The 19,959-nt window shown below is 40.5% G+C and overlaps 1 protein-coding gene across 7 annotated transcripts in view; it reads right to left on the bottom strand.

The window, feature by feature from the left end:
- Window positions 1-19,959, bottom strand: part of LOC126373069 (disheveled-associated activator of morphogenesis 1) — a 178,845-nt gene that overhangs the window by 45,486 nt on the left and 113,400 nt on the right. For all 7 annotated transcript variants that reach the window (XM_050019041.1, XM_050019037.1, XM_050019036.1 and 4 more), the window contains one exon: window positions 17,210-17,338. In XM_050019041.1, the coding sequence (XP_049874998.1) occupies window positions 17,210-17,338 (129 nt within the window). The remainder of the gene's footprint in view (window positions 1-17,209; window positions 17,339-19,959) is intronic.

Genomic DNA, 19,959 nt, shown 5'->3' with positions numbered 1-19,959 from the left:
TGGTTACTGTCAATAAACTATTTTAGCAAATTCAGTCAGCCACGAAATGATCCAAATATCAAGCAATGCAAGCACTTTTTATATTCTATTCTATTCAATAATTATGTATATATCTTAGGACTTTATATCAAAGGTCGCTGCGTTATCTCGTTAAGGACAGGCGTGAGTTTATGTGTGTATGTATGTATTAGGAACGAAATTCCAAACATAGTTGTATGACAACATAATCAAGACAAACCTATCTGCAACGAGGTACAAGATCATAACAGGGTATTTAAATGAAAGAATCTCGACCTCTCGTGACTTGTCTGAGGTCATTCAGAAATTAATTCAATGTTGCTTTGAATTAATTTGTGAACGGCTAATGAACTGGAGTTTACGAGAGCAAGGGTACAGTCATGAGCAATATAATGTACCCACTTTAGGACTCTGTCGCACTAACATATTTGACAATTAGTGAGACTTACAGTTCAATTTGTCAAAAACGTTAGTGTGACATGGTACCAAAGTGTATACATATTAATGCTCGTGACCGTACACTATTAAACTAATAGTAGGTATCATAATTTTACACGACATTTACGCCTTTTTGAAAAATGACATTCTGATATAATTTTCTCCGACAAAGTCTCGATTTCTTCAATGAGGATCTTTAAAGGTTACATTCACCAAAAACAATATAGATAGCGTTGTAAAGCATTAACGTAATAATTAGGTAGGTACCATGGTATGAGTAAGACCAGGGAGTTTAAAATGGCCTCATCGAAGCAATTCATCTAAGAAAGCAATATAAAAGTAAGTGCGGAATGGAAATAAATGTCAAATAGCAATATTGCCATGCCATGTATTTAGTTAAGAGACTTTTTGTAATTATTTCTTTTTATTTTGGTGCAATAAAGTGTATTTGTATTGTATTGTATTTGTATTGCCTTTCAGATGAATTGCTTCGATGTGGCCATTTTAACCCCCCAGGTATGCTCAAAAGTGACAGCTACCATTTCAAGGTTAGCCCAGCTGACATCATCCCACCCTGCGTTGCCATTTCGTAAAAAATAAATTACTTACCCACGACCAATGTTTTTATATTTACTTTGCAAGGAAATTTTGAACTTTTAGTAAAAGATTTACTTACAGTTTAATGACTTTTATATATGTGACAAGTAATAGTAATTAAATACACTAGTCAGTAATTCACTTACATAACATAACATAAATAGCCTATATACGTCCCACTGCTGGGCACAGGCCTCCTCTCAATCAACCGGAGAGGGTATGGAGCATACTCCATTGCGGGTTGGTGGAGGTGTTTTTACGGCTAATAGCCGGGACCAACGGCTTAACGTGCCCTCCGAAGCACGGAATCAACTTACTTTTTCGGACAATCAGGTGATTCAAGCCTGAAAAGTCCTTACCAAACAAAGGACAGTCTCACAAAGTGATTTCGACAATGTCCCCATCGGGAATCGAACCCGCACCTCCAGATCGTGAGCCTAACGCTCTTACCACTAGACCACAGAGGCTGTTCAGTAATTCACTTAATTTTCAATAATAAAATTAAACGTCCTTGGAATGTTGGAGATACCAGTTTAATGGTAACACTTACGTCATCAATGGGCTAGCAATGGCGGCTTGTCATAGGATCGAGCATACCTGGTCTTCTTATACCATGGTAGGTACCTATTTCCTTATTACTCGGGTCCATAACTATTCAAAAATACAATGTAAAGGCAGATATAAAAATACTTAATTTGTAATACTTAATTTTCCTGTACCCAAAGGTTACCTAGAAGAAATTGCTGCATGAGCAATAAGGCCGCCTGTTGTGCTTTTCTGTATATTATGTTGTCCTTATCTCTGTGTTTTGTGTCCATTGTGCTCAATAAAGTATTTTATCTATTTATCTTGGTATGGATAGAATTATGTTGCCACCTATATTGCTTCTCATTATTTTGATCAGAATAATAATGGATTGAAGATGTAATTGAGCCTAGATGTAATAAAAAGGGTCACCATTTGTACCCGAAAACAAAGATAAAAGTTGGAATATGTCTGTTATCCATGAAATTAGAAGGTTATACGAAGGAAAATCTGTACAGCGCCATCTATATTGTTTTTGGTGAATGTAGCCTGGAAAGTCCGCCATTGCGAAGTATTCTTGTCTTGTTAGTAGATGTTGGTTCCTGACTTTCCGGCCAAGTAGTTAATGCCACCTGCGGCAAATCTAAAAAAAGTCACGTCAAAAAAAAAGGTTCCTGACCTACACAACTGTTTGTATATTGGCAGTGTGTGACTCACGCGGCGCTCACACGATCGTACCGGCCCGGAATCGAAGGTGAAAGTGTTATACGGCTGCCGGCCCGTTTGTTTACTGATCAATTGTCCATTTCTCCACGGTCACCAATTTTCTAGTAGCTTTCGCTTCTCTGTAATTGAGAAGAAGAATTTTCTAGAACGAATCCGTTATGCGGTGTATTAGCCACGTATTAATTCTAAACTTGGGGGTTAAAATGGCCATATCGAAGGAATTCATCTAAGAAAGCAATATTCCAATTTAACATTTGTTTGCATTACGCATTTATTTTTACATGCGCAAATGTCAAATTTAAGGGAAGAGAGGAAGGGGTAGACCTAGGATAACATTAAAATTTATGAAACAAATAAAAGAGAGGGTGCAAGTCGTGTCGTATCGGGAGGTGAAGGTTTTGGTGGAAAGAAGAGAGGAATGGCGATTACTTTACCGACAAGAGCGCAGCTCTTAAATAGAGAGAGAAATGTCAAATAGCAATATTGCTTTCTTAGATGAATTGCTTCGATGTGGCCATTTTAACCCCTCAGATCTTTCAGATCTCAGGAACTTTTAAAGGTCAGATCAAGAGTACTCTAAACCGGCGAGCATGCATGAAGACTTTAATGAGAGTCGAAGAAGCAAAAGTAGTGTGTCAGGATCGTTGTAAGTGGAATTCCGTGATCTCTGCCTACCCTAATGGGAAATAGGCGTGATCTTATGTATGTATGGATGTGAATGTATCCCGAAGTAGGTGACGGTGTACCCAGATGGGCAGTTTCACCGTGAAGGCACGGATCAAGTTGAATGTTAGAAAACTCTCGAAAGTGACCTCTGGGCCGCTGGTATATTTATTCTGTGACATTCGCGTGGAGAAATTCTCGATTTGTATGGAATTTCGCATTGCCTTCTCTAAGGATGCGGTAGTCGTTATAAAGCCAAAACACACAGAGGCGGCGTCAGGTACGTTTCGGGCTAGAGGATTATTTTGATATTTAAAAAAACGTATGATTCCGCCTTGAAGGCAGTTAAGTCATTGGTCTTGAGTTTCGGCCAAGTAGTTAATGCCATTTGCGGCAAATCTACAAGTCACGTCAAAAAAAAAACTGATGATCGGAAAGAAGAAAAGTTAGAAAAAAATATTTTCAATAAAAACTGCCTTTTTCCAACTGGCCGCTTTTCTAAAAAGAAAAATAACAAACGAAAACGAAAGTCATCCCTCAGATGGTATACACTACTGGTAATTTTAGCTGGACACTATGGAGAACTGTCGCCTATGGTCACGAGCATTAATATGCATACACTTTGGTACCACGTCACATTAACTTTTTTGACAAATTGAAGTGTAAGTCTCACTAAATGTCAAATACATATGTTAGTGCGGCAGAGTCCTAAAGTGGGTACATTATATTGCTCATGACTGTACATTTGAGCTTCTAGTTTTCCATTTCATTTGAACTTGTGACCTCACAGTGAGAGCCAAGCGTATTTCCAACTGGGCCACCATAATGAATAAAAAAAGTGAATAATAAGTTCTAACTAGAGTTCCCAAGAACAATGACCACATAAACACACTTAGTTACATCATCATGTCACTTTCCAAGAAATGACGATGACAGATTAAGTGTGTGTTCTAACAGACATTTATGTTTGTTTTTTGTGACAACAGTATCAGTGCCTTTGGTCTTGGTTCCATACAAGACCATTTACCCGACCCCAGGGGGGACAGAGTGATCTTCTCTGCCCTCCGCTGGGGAAATTCCTGTTCGGCGCGTCCTTGCCGCGGGGGTGGGCGCCTCTTACTTCAGTAGGCCAGTGTTAGATGGTGGCTGAGTTCGAATAGGGAACCAGACCTACGGGGTATAACGTAGAACCCTTGCCCAGGGATACGGGAGAAGACCTCAACGGTTGCAGAGGCGAAGATGGGAGCCATCGGTACGGCAATGCAGGACGGAACTGGCAAGTCACAAGGACTGTAACCTGGAACCTGACAGAGGGCAGCAGTAACTGCCAGTACTATTCAGAGGCGGAGGACAGGAGTCCTAGTATGGCTTTGTAATAGACTACTCTGGGCGCCATCCCACTTGCGTTAGATAGGGTACTGCGGAGCGGAAGGCAAGAGTGAAACCACTGCCCTATTTTTCCCTAAAAAGTAGCATGGAGACTGCTACACCGACAAGAGCGTGACTCTTAAATTAGTGATGTGATGAATGTAAATCTTAACAATTTACCGGTCGCAGTTAAAGCCTAGAGAAACCTAGTCGCAAGCGCAAGTAATGAAAGTACAAGATTTCGAGGAGAATAAACATGTTTCTTGTATGTAAATACCAAGATTACCTCGCACTCTTCGCTTTTCACCAGATTAAGATAATAATTGCCTGTTCATAAAATATACAATTTATTACCCAATAACGTATTCAATTAAAATCATCTTGGCCGACTAGTGCCAATAATTCAGTATCAAATTTCACTTTGCTTTAACTAGTAGGTTCTAGTAGGTTTCGAAAATGTTTTATTTACCTGCGTATTCATCGTTTTCATCAATAATAGCTGTTTGTTAGTGAATCTTCAATGGTATCTATTTTATTGACTGTAAAGTTAACTTGGTCGGGTTGTAAGTAAGCCCATGTACCAAACAACGATCGTGTTACATGTAAAAATTACTGTGTGATCCCTAGTTTGGTTGGGACATTACAGGCTGATCACCTGATTGTCCGAAAAGTAAGATGATCTGTGTTTCGGAAGGCACGTGGAGCCGTTGATCCTGGTTACTACTTAATTATGTAAGTATGTAGTCGTTACATGAGCCATGTCAGGGGCTTTTGGAGGCTCAATAGTAACCCTGACACCAGGGTTGATGAGGTTGGTACCCCGCCTCACAACCCACACGATAGAAGATCGGGATTCGAAACCGGAACCTCAGCATAGTGAGCTTAATGCTCAACCACTGGCGGCCGTTCAGAACGATAAGAAGAATAATATCAAATACTACGCCTGGATTTTTTTATTTTATTTAATTTATGGGTTGCTTATAGTCATCTTATACAGTATTTTCTTAGGGTAATATCGTAAGGGTAATAGCGTCAGGGATGTTCGCTGAGGCGCGGGTCGACTGCTTCTACACCACAATGCGTAAACGATGCACATCACTGACTCGTAGGATCCGCGCCAGCCCCAACAGTGTCCTGAGCATGATTGTAAGTAGGCTGGACTGTCCGTACATGACTCATTGCTCCATGAGTCACTTGTACAGGAGCAGTAAATAAATGTCATATTTTTATTTCAATTTTATTGTGTATGTGTGTGTATTGTGCATCTATGTAATACTAATATTAGTGAGTAAGAAATCATTGTTACTAACAACCTGGGTCCAAGTTACCCGTAATAAAAATTATTTTATTATTTTATTTTATATCAACTGTATATAAAGCTAAGTGTAGAGACTAATTACAAGTAAACACAACATGCAAAATAACAAAGACAAAATTAATAAGTAGGTAGGTAGGTACAAAGTGTGCTAATTCCTGCAGATGCCATCTAATTTTATTTTAAGTTATACCTGTCATTTTCATATTCGCTGAAAAAGAAAGGGACGACTAATCGACAGGCATAAAATTTATGGAACACACGTCAATTTTAAGCAGAAATCTAAAACAACCGTCTAAAAATTTTGCATCGGCCAATAACCCGACAGAGTTAAATAGAGAGCACGTCAAACGGATTGCATACAAGCGAGATCCTTATTTTATTCGCCCGGGTTATTCATTCGTTTTAAAATTAAGTTGTTGACAATCATCCGTCCCTTTCTTTTTCGTAGGATAAGAAAATGACAGGTAAGTATAACTTAAAATAAAATTAGGAGGTGTCTGCAGGAATCGGGCCCAGTGACTAACCTAACCTAAGATAAAGATACAGATCTGTTTTCGCATAATCTAAAACTTTGGATAAACACCACGACACTATAATTCATATTAGCACCACAGAATAGTATAAGCTTTCGTTTGAGACTGGTTTAAACAAACCGTTTATTAATCGAATGCGATGTACTGATAGCGCCTAGAGACTGGGTGCTGCCTAGAAGCTGATAATTTGTGAAAGTCAAGTAAGTACAGAGAACCGCAGGAAACGTCCCGTGTTAAAGAAGAGAGCCACAGAATAGAGAAGTCTCCTCTTTTGAACATAAAAATATAGGCCGTGGTCATATGTCAATCTATATACTATTTTTTTTTAAAGATCGTCTAGGCCCCTGTGCCGAGGTTTTTCTTGCAGCTTCTTTTCCCCGGCTGTACAGGTTGTGAGAAGCTGCAGTAGTTTTAGGCGGATGAGACGTTCGTAATGTAAAAATTGTCGATTCAAAGTGTAACTATGTTACCTACTGAATAAAGATATTTTTGAATTTGAATTTTACTAAGAGTTTGCTCACCACTAAGCATCACTATTCGGAAGTTTTTTTTTTAATTGACTTATTAAAGAACTGTACCGCTATTCGAAACCTAATAATATTATGAGAGTGGCAACACTGTTTCTTCCCTGATTAGTCGATGGCACTATACCTGTCCTTTTCTAGCATCGTCTATCTCTGTCATGCCCCCTACTCCACCAGGCAGGCACTTGGGGGTTTCAAGTGCTCCGTAAAATCATTGGCAATTTGTTCTTCGAACTGAGCGGTCGTGGTAAGTTATACAAGTATTATACTTACAGCTATCAATATTTTTAAAATTTAACGGTTCTTGCCGTTCGTTATTACAATCGTAGAAATACCTGTCCTGACATATTATTTCAACAACATGGACGAGTTCGTAAACCCGGAACCAACCACCTCACAAGCGGGTACGAAAAGGCAGGCTTCTCCCATGCCGAGAGAAGTCAATAAACGACCCCGCGTTAGCGATACAGAGGTTATAAACAATTTGGTTGAACAGGTCAGTAATATTCAAAACTGTTTGCAAGGCCTAATATATAGAAACACACTGACTCACAACACTCATCCACCCGAAGATCTAACCCCTTGTGAAGGCAATGAAGATGTTCTATCTCTTCACGGCAGCGAGGAACTATTCTGCGAGGGGGAAACTGATGTAGAACCCGGGATATGTACATTATCTACCCAAAACCTTTCCCACAACAGCAACCCTTCCGTGGAATACGAATTTTCTTTCGATGTCAACACTACAGTGAAAGAACCGGACACGCCAAAAACAGAGCCAGCGCGGCTGGAACGTTTAAAATCCATTCAACATTTTGACTCACCGGATTGGGCTGACGTCCGCTACTCTGACACTCAAAAACGCTATTGTTCGGTACCGGGTTTTAGCAATTTAGAATGCAATGACGAATTAAAACCCTACGATAGATATAATCACCTATCATTGACCGAAAAAGGCTTTGCCGCTATTACACACGGGTTAGTTAAACAACAAGAAGCTGTCGAATGTGGCTTCCGCGACTTGATAACTTGGATAAAATCTTCAGACGTAATTGAGGTAAACTCGTTAGAAAACAAAATCAAGGAAATTTTTTCCAATAATTATCAAAAAATATCTAATGACTTATTGCAAATGGCATGCGGACATCGCGCCGATCTTATTCAACAACGCCGTGACGCAATTTTGAGATACGTAAAAGATAAGTACACAAGAGCGAGTTTTCGTAAAATACCCCCCTCTTGCGAGGTTTTATTCAACGCGGAAAATTTTACCGCAACTGTAGACAAAAATGGAGGTATGAATAAAATATTTTGGCCTCTGAAATCACAAAATGCCAAAAATACCACAGTTTCGTCTCGACAAAGACAGCCTGCGCAAGGTTATTGTGAATACCCTAATTCTACCTTACAAGGTAGTACCCGTCCTTTGGCGCCAGCGCACGGTATGCCTGCATTCCCATTCCCATTTGCTCCTGCGCAAGGAGCTGTACCTATGTATAATCAACCAATGATGCCGGTGTTCAACCGTTTACCCGCGCAGGGTAACTTTCGACCTCGGGCTCCAAGGCCCACCGAAAATAATACTACCACGAGACAGACAAGATCCCAACCTCGCCGAGGCAGAGGGAGACGTAACTACTGACTCACTGTTTCAAGCCGGTCGCCTAAAACATTATTATCGAGCCTGGGAAGCCCTAGGGGCTCCGGCACCAATTATGAAAATAATCCATACCGGCTACCGAATTCCATTTCAATCAAAACCTCCACTCTATCTACCAAATCCTGCTTGCACAGGCACAGGAGTTCCTTTCTCATACGAGATGGAATCCCAAATTCTAACCTTAAAACGAATGGAGGTTCTAGAATCAACCCATTTGTCGCCAAGCTTTCTGTCATCCCTCTTTCTCCGGCAAAAGAAAGATGGCTCACATCGTCCCATCTTCAACCTGCGGAGGTTGAACAAATTTGTTTATGTAAGCAAATTCAAATTAATAAACCAAAAGAAGGTTGCAAATTTTTTACAACCAAACGACTGGGTCGCGAAGGTGGACCTATCCAACGCGTATTTTCACATACCAGTGGCACGCAGCCATCGGCGATTTTTAAGGCTCCTTTTCAAAGGCGAAATCCTGCAAATGACTTGCCTTCCATTTGGATTGGCCACAGCGCCGAAAATATTTGCGACATTTACAAACTGGATTGGGCAAAAACTCCGGGAGAGAGGTATACGCATCCTAATATATCTCGACGACTTTCTCCTGGCCCATCAAGACCAAGCAACGCTAAAAAGTCACTTAAATCACGTGGTCGAAGTATTAAATTCATTAGGGTGGCAAATAAACTTCAAAAAATCGGTCCTGACGCCACAAACGGAGATTCAGTTCCTAGGTATTGTTTGGGATCCATTTCGCAACCTGATACAGCTGCCAACAGAAAAACTCTCCAACATCAAAGAGAGATTATCCCGGGCACTGTGCAAGAAAAGCTTGTGCCTAAAAGAAGCGCAGAGCCTTTCAGGCATTCTAAACTTCTCAAGTATAGTAGTTCCGCACGGGCGGCTACACTTTCGCAACCTGTTATCGTTCACCAACCGATTACTGAAGGCACACCCGGGAACGCAGTACTCGCTACCCCAAGAAGTCCTTACCGAGCTACACTGGTGGATGAAATTTCACGCGACGGGTTCCCCATTACATACCCCGGCAGTAAGTCACTATCTCGTAACCGATGCCTCAGATCTCGGTTGGGGTGCTCGACTAAACAACATGCAGCTGAAAGGGACCTGGAGCCCACAAGAGAAGCGTCTCCATTCCAACCAAAAAGAGATGACTGCAATCCTGAAAGCACTAACGAGTCAAGGTCACCTGGTCGCGGGATCTACCATTTCTGTTCAATCAGACAACAGAACAATCCTGGCATACCTCAGGAACGAAGGGGGAACGAAGTCGAAGCCGTTAATGGCACTGACTTACGAGATTTTCCATCTTCTCCAAATGTTCAAAATTCGACTAAGCCTTCATCACATACCAGGCAAATACAATGTGGAAGCAGACGAGCTTTCACGGGGTCCGACTCGTGCGGAATGGCATCTCCTCCCGACGCTAACAGAGAGGATTTTCAAAAAATGGGGAATTCCCGAGATAGATCTTTTCGCCTCGAATCGGGCACATGTCGTTCCCCAGTACACCTCACTCGATGTTACAGACAGACAAGCTGTGTTCGTAGACGCACTCTCGCGGGAATGGAATTTCAATCAGGCCTGGATTTTTCCTCCACCGTACTTAATCCCCAGAGTCCTAGCGCACATGAACCAGTCGAAGGGCCTGTACTTGCTAGTGGTACCCCGATGGGACAAAGCTTTTTGGCGGCCGGACATCAAGAGACGGGCTATAGCAGCCCCATATACAATACAGGATCTCAAGACGGTGTTAATCGACACTGCCACTCATCGCCCACCTCCAAAGGTACACGAGCTGGAGCTGGAGATTTGGAAATGTGGGGGTGGGATAAAGCCCTAAACGACTGGACTCCAGATCAGTTAACTCTGCTGCAGCACAGCTGGCGTGACTCGACTAAACAGTCCTACAGAGCAGCCTGGCGACGGTGGCGTCTCTGGGCCACAAAAAATAAGGTACAATGTAACTCCCCTTCTGGCCCTGACCTAGCTAAGTTCCTTGCTGATCTCCATCTAAATAGTAGTTTTTCATATAGTACAATAGTTTTTCACAAGTCAGTCGTTTCAACTCTAAGCAGCCCTCATATCCGAACTCTCGGTTCTCATCCACTTGTGACGCGCATTTTAAAATCCATATCCGTCCTGAAACCTAAACCAGTTAAGGCACCCATTTGGGACGTCGATCAACTATCTTCATGGTTATGTAACAGCTTTACTCATAATATTAACTATTTCGAGTGCTCTCGCAGAACAGCTTGTATATTATTATTATGTTCAGGGCGGAGGGTTCATGATCTTACCCTCCTTTCTATAGACCCTAACCATTTTACTCTTTCCAACAATAACGTGATATTCTGGCCCTTATACGGTTCAAAAACTGATAGATATGACTGCAGACAATCGGGCTGGCGGCTTTTATCTAATCCTGAGAATGATGCTCTGAATCCAGTTTTCTGGGTAAAATTACTTATTGAACTCTCCAGAGATAGAAGGGATATTTGCAAAATTCAGAACCTATTTTTAACTGTTCGAGGTACACCGAAAGCAGCTTCTCGCACTGTTATTGCGAATTGGATAAAGTCCTTGTTACAAGACGCGGGAATACATGCATCAGCGGGGAGTATGAGGCCAGCCGTGGCTTCAAAACATTGGGCCCTAAACTTCCCTATCGACGACATTTTAAGCAGAGGGAACTGGAAATCTCAGAACACATTTATAAGATTCTACCGACGAGAAATTAGACCCCACAGTGAAACTCGTACGACTTCTAGTTTATTTCAACCAATCTAATATTGAATTGCTTAGTACTTCACTTAATTTTACTGTTTGTGATTTGATCAAATTGATTATAGAACGTTTATATTTTTACTTTGTAATTATTTATTAAAAGAAAATATTATTATGTTTTACTGTTAAAAATTATTATGACGCTATTCTTATTCACGATAATTACCTAATAGAGTCCTAATTGCAAAATAAATTAATTCACTAATGCATGTGTATATATATATAAATATGTTGGCATTTACATGGGAAATAATAAATAAAAAACATGGAATCAAACTCGTTTATTATTGAATAACACATAACTTCCACTTCAGTTCATGTCCAAGTGTATTACCAAGAATATATTACCATCTTACCATCCAAGTATATTGTACCTGTCACACAATTATTTACCACAATAAACATCCTAGATATTAAACACATACTTCACTTGGTCAAATATGTAAATACAGCGCACACATAATTTTAAAAATATTTCACTTATTTCATTATAATGCAGTCACCAAAATATGTAATCACTATGCTTTGTCTTCACAATTCACACGGTTAACCAATGGTCAACAAACTAATAAATAATTATTACGTCTTTCAGGACGTAATACCGTTGATATCAAATGTCACATGGCAATTTCTCCACCAGGCGATAACAGACAGCTCTCATAATATTATTAGGTTTCGAATAGCGGTACAGTTCTTTAATAGCAGCGTTTTACCATCAAATAAAACGCATATTAAATAACTTACCCTATTCGAAACCTAAAGTTTCTCACCTGCCTGGTGTAAAAGCTAAAACAGCTTTTAACAAAAAGTTATTTCATAGGAATATTTTATGAATCGCAATGATTTTACGGAGCACTTGAAACCCCCAAGTGCCTGCCTGGTGGAGTAGGGGGCATGACAGAGATAGACGATGCTAGAAAAGGACAGGTATAGTGCCATCGACTAATCAGGGAAGAAACAGTGTTGCCACTCTCATAATATTATTAGGTTTCGAATAGGGTAAGTTATTTAATATGCGTTTTATTTGATGGTAAAACGCTGCTATTGTAGATTTGCCGCAGATGGCATTAACTATTTGACCGGACAAAGCTATTCGGAAGAATTTAAGAGAAATAAACCAATTTTCTTGTTTCATAATTTTTACAACGTATTTTTCCGTAGTCGTGTTTTGGTTTTTAAACTTATATTTTTATTTACATTATTCTGGGGTCTTATTAATATAAAGTGTCATGTTATCAATTCAACGTAATTATCGAGTAAATAAATACAAGAAAACCCGCAAGTAAAAGCTAGTAATATGTACATATTTAACACTCAATTCTGCACACTATTATTCGTAAAAAAAAAACCGTCACACACACAGATGCGCGTGTACGAGACGTCGTCAATGTGTCGTGTCTGTGTAAAACGAGGTGTTTTGTATGAAGTGTCCGAGGTGTGGTACGGACATGACTATAATTTGCTCACGCGCAGCTTGTAAACCAAATTAAACGGCGGCGATCGAGGTTTGTTATCTGATACTCGCCAGGGTTGACTACTGCACATGGCGAGTTAATACCCCTTCCCGGTTTTCCTTGCACGACATCGTACGTATAGACTTAGGTATATTACAGTTAGTACACTAAGGCTGTCTCTGTGAATGATTCTTTTTTATCCGACTGCGGCGAAGCAAAAAGGAGGGTTATGTGTTTGACCGCTATGTATGTATATTATGTATGTGTGTATGCACGTCTGTTCCAATCTAACTTCTAAACCACTTAGCAGAATTTAACAAATGAGGTGTCAATAGAAGCGTTTTGATCGTCCGATGGTTATAGGCTGGGTGACGTCACGATAAGTTCAATGTGGCGCCCTCTAGAGGACATAAAGTGAAGTCGAATATAATTATTTCAAATGGTAGTGTCTTGGATATCAAATGAAAGGGCTTAAAATAGTGACGTTTAGAAGATAGCTGTGGTCATATGCCTAATCGTTCCGATTCCAAGGTCTACCTATCATGAACCATCAATGTCCCATGGTCTCTGTCCGTGAAAGGGTTAAATTGTGGACACTCTTTGTCTTCACTTATCACTATGAACCGGTGTAGGACCAACCATGGAAAGTCAAACCATCACCTACATAAATGGGGCTTAAAGGAGTCGCCATACTGTGAATGTGGTCACCCGGATCAAACCATATCTCACATAGTTAACGAGTGCCCTCTGCACTGGTTTCCAGGTGGTATAGCCGAGCTACATTGTGTGACGGATGCGGCAGAGACTTGGTTAGGGGAGCTTCAGCTGGATATATGATCCATGCAGGATATTTTTTATTTTTGTCTGCCATACGTAATAATAATCACTATGTAACATATAAATGCTGTATTATGACCGTCTGATGTCCAAAATAAAATAAATAAATAAAAATATTCAGAAGAATTTCAGAGATATATACCTATTTTCTTGTTTCTTTCTTTTTAGAGCGTGATTTTTATAATAAGTAATAATAATAATATAATAAGTCATTTATTTCAGGCATAAAAAACCCATATACAAAAATAAAAGATACAATAAAATAAAATTATACAATAAAATGATATAAAATATGAAATAAAATAAGTAATACAATATTATGTTATTATTCCTATGTTTTCCCAGGCCGATGTAGGGACGTCCAATGTTTCGCAAAAGGGTTTGCGAAGTCTTCACTGATAGTCATCAGGATACCGTTCTGGCTGTTACGGAGCCGGTCCCAGAAGGAGGCATTTTTCCGTAGTTGGGTTTTAGTTTTATTTTTAAACTTATATTTTTATTAGTCCCTTGGTTTCGATGTAGTGAGAAATGCAGATGCAGTTCGAACAAAGCTTGACTTATATTGTAGAGTCACGGGTTCTAACATCGGCGCGGGGCAAACCACTGAATTCGACTTCATGAGTTTGAATTCATGTTTGGACCATAAATAATTTGTGCCTGGTTAGTGGCAATAGGCTCGCCTCCTATTACATGGGACTTAAGCTTGACGAGGAGTGGGTGTATTTATATACTTCTGCCTACCCCTTCGGGGATATAGGCGTGATGCTGTTTTGTCATGGAAATTAACACTGCACCATAGTACCGTCCTGACGTCGCGACCTGCCGTTGTAAACTTGAATCGCAGCTGAAGTTTTATTTTTGATGTTATTTCACTATTACAAAGCATGGTGTCCAATAATAAATAATTTATTTCTTTCTCAATCAACCCTGCGCAGGCGCCGAGAAAGTGCGTGGCGCGTGACTGTGCCGCATCTGTCAAAACACCTCCGCGTAAACGACGCCTTCCGATTCCCGACCACAAAATAACTATAGCACCTTACAGCGTCTTTTTTTTTCAGGCAAATTGAAACTTATATTGTTATGTGAACTAGAGTATTGGTTAGGTATGTATGTCTTAAAAAAAAAACCTGTCGCTACGGGAGCGCTCTTCTTCGATGTGGCGAAAGCGTTCGACAAAGTCTGGCACAACGGCTTGATCTACAAGCTTTATTCACTGGGAGTGCCAGACCGTCTCGTGCACATCATACGAGACTTCCTCTCAAATCGAACCTTTCGCTACCGCGTGGAAGGGACGCTCTCGTCACCGCACCCGATACATGCCGGAGTCCCACAAGGCTCCGTCCTCTCCCCTTTACTATTTTCATTGTATACTAGTGACATTCCCAAATCCCCTAATACCGAATTAGCTTTATTTGCGGATGATACAGCCATCTATTCTTCGTGCCGTGGTCGAGTTATGATGACCGGAATCCTCCAACGCGCGGCCAATGCCTTGGGCAAGTGGTTTCGCAAATGGAGAATCGAGGTAAACCCGGAGAAAAGTGCAGCGGTGTACTTTTCAAAGGGCTATTATAACACGCCACGGTCACGCCGTCAACTTAAAATCATTAAGATGTTTGGCAAGCCGATCCCTTGGGAGGAGCAAGTCAAATATCTCGGCGTAGTCTTAGATAGACGTCTTACTTTCAAGGCCCATATCAAACGTGTGCGCGATCGCGCCGCGTTTGTAATGGGCCGTCTTCACTGTCTCCTTAACAAGCGAAGTAAATTGTCCCTTAGGAATAAGGTCAAAATCTACACGACTTGCATCCGTCCGATCATGACCTATGCAGGGGTAGTTTTCGCTCATGCGAGTCCCTCTCAAATCCACCGTCTACAGGTAATACAAAATCGTTTCATGCGGAAAGCCACGGGAGCTCCGTGGTTCCTTCGCAATGAAAATCTGCACATTGACCTAGGTCTGCCAACCATTGCCCAATGGCTCAAATTAGCTTCCAAACGTTTTTTCGATTCTGCTCCGCACCACCCAAATCCCCTGGTAGTTGCGGCTTCCGATTACATCCCGCTTAGGGACGGTACTGAAAAGTATCGGCGTCCGAAGGACGTAATATACGATCCCGACGACCCGATTACTCTAGCCATAGAGGCAGCCAATCAGCTCGCGACACCAAACACTTCAGGACCCCGATACCGACCCCGCCGGCGTGGTCGACGATTTCCCTCATTCAGCGCTTATCGCTATCGACCCACTAGGGTCGATTAATTCTTTCAAATATTTTTCCTCTCAGACGACGCCCTGAGCCGAGGTTCGCGCCCAACTGGGCACCCTCAGGCCTGTTGTCTTAAACGTTGTACCGGGTGAGAGCCTTCAGCGCTCCCCATTTGTCCGGCCAAGTAGTTAATGCCATCTGCGGCAAATCTACAATAAGTCACGTCAAAAAAAAAAAAAAAAAAAAAAAAAGTATGTATGTCTTGTTAGATGGAAAATAATCTGTCTCGATAGAAAATAAACTGGCCTCTCTTTTTTGCCGCCAATCATTTTCAATTTCAAAATTCTCTTCCATTCGACAATTCCTTTTATTCTGCTCTGACACATTACATCCGCGACCTTGATAAGAGTTACATACACACACACATACATAAACAGCCTATACGTCACACTGCTGGGCACAGGCCTCCCCTCAATCAACCGGAGGGGGTATGGAGCATACTCCACCACGCTGCTCCAATGCGGGTTGGTGGAGGTGTTTTTTTACAGCTAGTAGCCGGGACCAACAGCTTAACGTGCCCTCCGAAGCACGGTATCATCTTACTTTTTCGGACAATCAGGTGATTCAAGCCTGAAAAGTCTTTACCAAACAAAGGACAGTCTCACAAAGTGATTTCGACAATGTCCCCATCGGGAATCGAACCCGGACCTCCAGATCGTGAGCCTAACGCTCTAACCACTAGACCACGGAGGCTGTTACATATATAATGTTTAACTGTGGCCGTAATGTAAGTGACATCGTTATCAATACTGAGGGGGATGATTCGGCTTATGATTCCGAGTTTAATATCAAGTGGAATTTACAATTGCAAAAGTGTAGTTGAAGATAATTAAAAGTCTTGAATTTTGCGACGGAACATTCCACCTGATATCAACTTAGAATCATGGTCGGAATCATCCCCCTCAGTATTCGTTACGATGTCACAAAAACTCTGTGTAATGATACATAATATAATGACATTTCACAAATATTTCAAATATTTACAGTTATGTTTTGGAAATTGTATTAATTCTCACTCTCTCTCTTTATTTAAGAGCTGCGCTCTTGTCGGTGGAGTAATCGCCATTACTCCTTAGATAGGGCGTGTAGAACGGTGGTTGCCCCAATCGCCTTCCGTTCCGCAGTACACCGACCAATTTCTCAATCGGTGATGTTCTAGCTAGAGCCCTACCAGAATCCATTTCCTCGGCCTCCAACCTGTACTGATACAGCTGCTGCCCGGCGTCAGGGGTGCGCTTTTTTTTGTATTAATTATGTCATCTCAAATGTGTAAACTTCGTATGAAACATGTGAGCATTAGTCTTTAGTTCTTTACTCTCTTGGCTCCATTGCAGCTAAAATCTAGCCTCGACTATAATGACCAACATAACTCACTTGTATCATAATGCACTATTATCGAAAACCACAACGGGCCAACGCGAATCATTAGCACAAATAAAAAAAAACGCGAATTAATAAATACAAAACCGAACTTACCACAAGCTCAGCAAACATGGCGTCCAGCTCATCTTGCGGCGGCATAGGGTGGGTGGGGGTGACCGCTTGCAGCGCCAAGCCCCCCTCGCCGCCCACCACACAGTAAGTGATCTCTGGGGGCTCGTCATTCTGAAACAAAAAAAAAGATTATCAACAATGTTTGAGCACACCCCGGACACGTCATACAAACAACCTCGTTTTACACAGACACTACAGATTGACGTTATCGTGCGAAATCTCAGAGCCTTTTGACGTAAACTGTGGAGTCAGACAAGGCTGCGTGTTAGCACCCACCCTCTTTGGTATCTTTTTTTCGACACTGCTTCTGACTGCTTTCGAGGATTGTGGCGTCGGAGTACATCTACATACAAGAAAGGACGGAAGATTATACAACATTAGTCTTCTCAAGTCAAAAACTAGGCGTCTGGAATTAATTGCCAGAACTTCTTTGTGCAGATGATGCTGAACTGGTTGCAAATTCGGAAAGTGAACTTCAGGAGCTGGTGTCGATTTGGTCACGCTTGTTGGCTGTTCTCTATGAGCGTGAACATCAAGAAAACAGTCATCATGGTGCAAGGTGTAAACCAGGCTCCAAGAATCTCACTCGAGGGTGCCATACTTGATGTCGTGGAACATTTCTGTTACCTTGGCTCTACCACCACGCACTCGCTATCGAATGACAAGGAGATAGATAACCGGATTGGCAAAGCGTCAACTGTATAGTTGTAACTTGATATTTGGACCACATTATGTATAGAATGATATTGCTACCTATATTGCTTCTCTTCATTTTGATCAGAATAATAAGAGGTGGAAGTTGTAATTGTACCTTGGTGTAATAAAAAGGGTCATCATTTATATTCAAATTCAAATTCAAAAATATCTTTATTCAGTAGGTAACATAGTTACACTTTGAATCGTCAATTTTACCATAACGAACGTCTCATCCGCCTAAAACTACTGCAGCTTCTCACAACCTGTATAGCCGGGGAAAAGAAGCTGCAAGAAAAACCTCGGGCCCTAGACGTTCTTTAAAAAAATAAAAATAAACATAAAATATTGGTATACAATTGAGTAATTTAGCTGCCTAATATCAGTTCTCAGACAGTTAATATGGGATTAACTGTCTGAGAACTGATATTAGGCAGCTAATTCTATTCTATTCTATTCATATAGGTATATACCCAAAAATATACCCAAAAACAAAGATAAAAGATGCATGTGTCTGTTATGCATTAAATTAGAAGTTTAAACAAAGAAAAAGACTTAACAACGCCATCTATCGTGTTTTTGGGGAACGCCGATTGGAAAAATTGTTAATGGTTCTGTTTTTTATAATGAAGTGTGTTGTAGTGCTATTCAAATTCTGAAGCTCTTGAGTTGCTTATTAGGTATTAGGTATTTTGTGTGTACTATTTACTATTTATATAAGTAGGTATATAATGTTAGGTTATGTATATAGGTTAGGTTATGTATATAGGTTAGGTATATATATTTGTATGTTATATATTAATTTGCATGTATTTATTGGTAAGTTGTACTTATATATTTTGTACCCGCAATCTTTAATTTTTTTTTACATTTTTCCTCACCTTATGGTTGTCTGGAAGAAACCGCTTTAAGCGATACGGCCGCAATTTGCTTTTACTTAGTTTAGAGTCTTTTTGTAATAATTTATTTTTTATTTTGGTGCAATAAAGTGTATTTGTATTGTATTGTATTGTATTGTAAAGTCCCTCAATAAACACTTCTTCGAAATGACTGTCACTGTTGATTGCAACTCCAAATGACTGATTAGCCAAACAGACGGCGGCCAGACAATTCAATGTTATAATACTTAAGTACAAAACATGTCTCATGGTCGATGAGTCAAGAACTTAATGTTGACACTACACACGGTATAAGAAAACCAATGCATAAAACTGACAGCTAACATTTCAAGGTTAGCTCAGCTAACGTCATCCCACCCTGCGTTGCCATTTCGTAAAAAAATACCCACAACCAATGTTTTTAATTTACTTAGGCAATTTTAGTAAAAAAATACTTACAGTTTAAATATTTTTTATTATGTGACAAGTAATAGTAATTAAATATATTATAATATATTATAAAATATATTATAGTAATAGTAATTTAATAGTCAGTAATTCATTTAATTATCAATAATAAAATTTACGTCCTTAGAATGTTGGAGATACCAATTTAATGGCAACACTTACGTCATCAAAGGGCTAGCAATGGCGGCTTGTCATAGGATGAGCATACTTGGGGCCTGTTTCATAAAACTTACAATTGTAAATTACAACGACAATTTGGTGTTCATTACGTAGCTAATATGAAACTGCAAAATATTCGTGATCACGCACTCCTCAATGTACATCAAATTGTCATTGTAATTTATAATTGTACTTTTTATTAAACGGGCCCCTGGTCTTCGTATACAATGGACTCTACACGCATAAACTCACGCCCGTAATCCCTAATTGGGTGGGCAGAGTCACAAGTAAAACAGGAAAAAGCTTGCAGCCACTTTTGATAAGAAGTCTTAAGATGATAGAGGTGAACCAGCGATCATGTTAGAAGATTTTGATGGGAGTGGAAGAAGCGAACTGGTGTGTCTGGTGTTTACCCTAATGGGAGATAGGCGTGAAGTTCACGTATGTGAGTGTAAGAGTGAGTCAGCCGCAGCAACTGTAACAGGCGCCGGCGCAGGCCTCGGGTTATTGTCGCACGTCTCAGTGCGTTAGGGT

Source organism: Pectinophora gossypiella, chromosome 15 (assembly GCF_024362695.1).
Source record: "Pectinophora gossypiella chromosome 15, ilPecGoss1.1, whole genome shotgun sequence".
Classification (NCBI taxonomy): Eukaryota; Metazoa; Arthropoda; class Insecta; order Lepidoptera; family Gelechiidae; genus Pectinophora; species Pectinophora gossypiella.
Note: the sequence above shows the minus strand (reverse complement) of the source record. Positions and strands in the feature narration are given on the sequence as shown.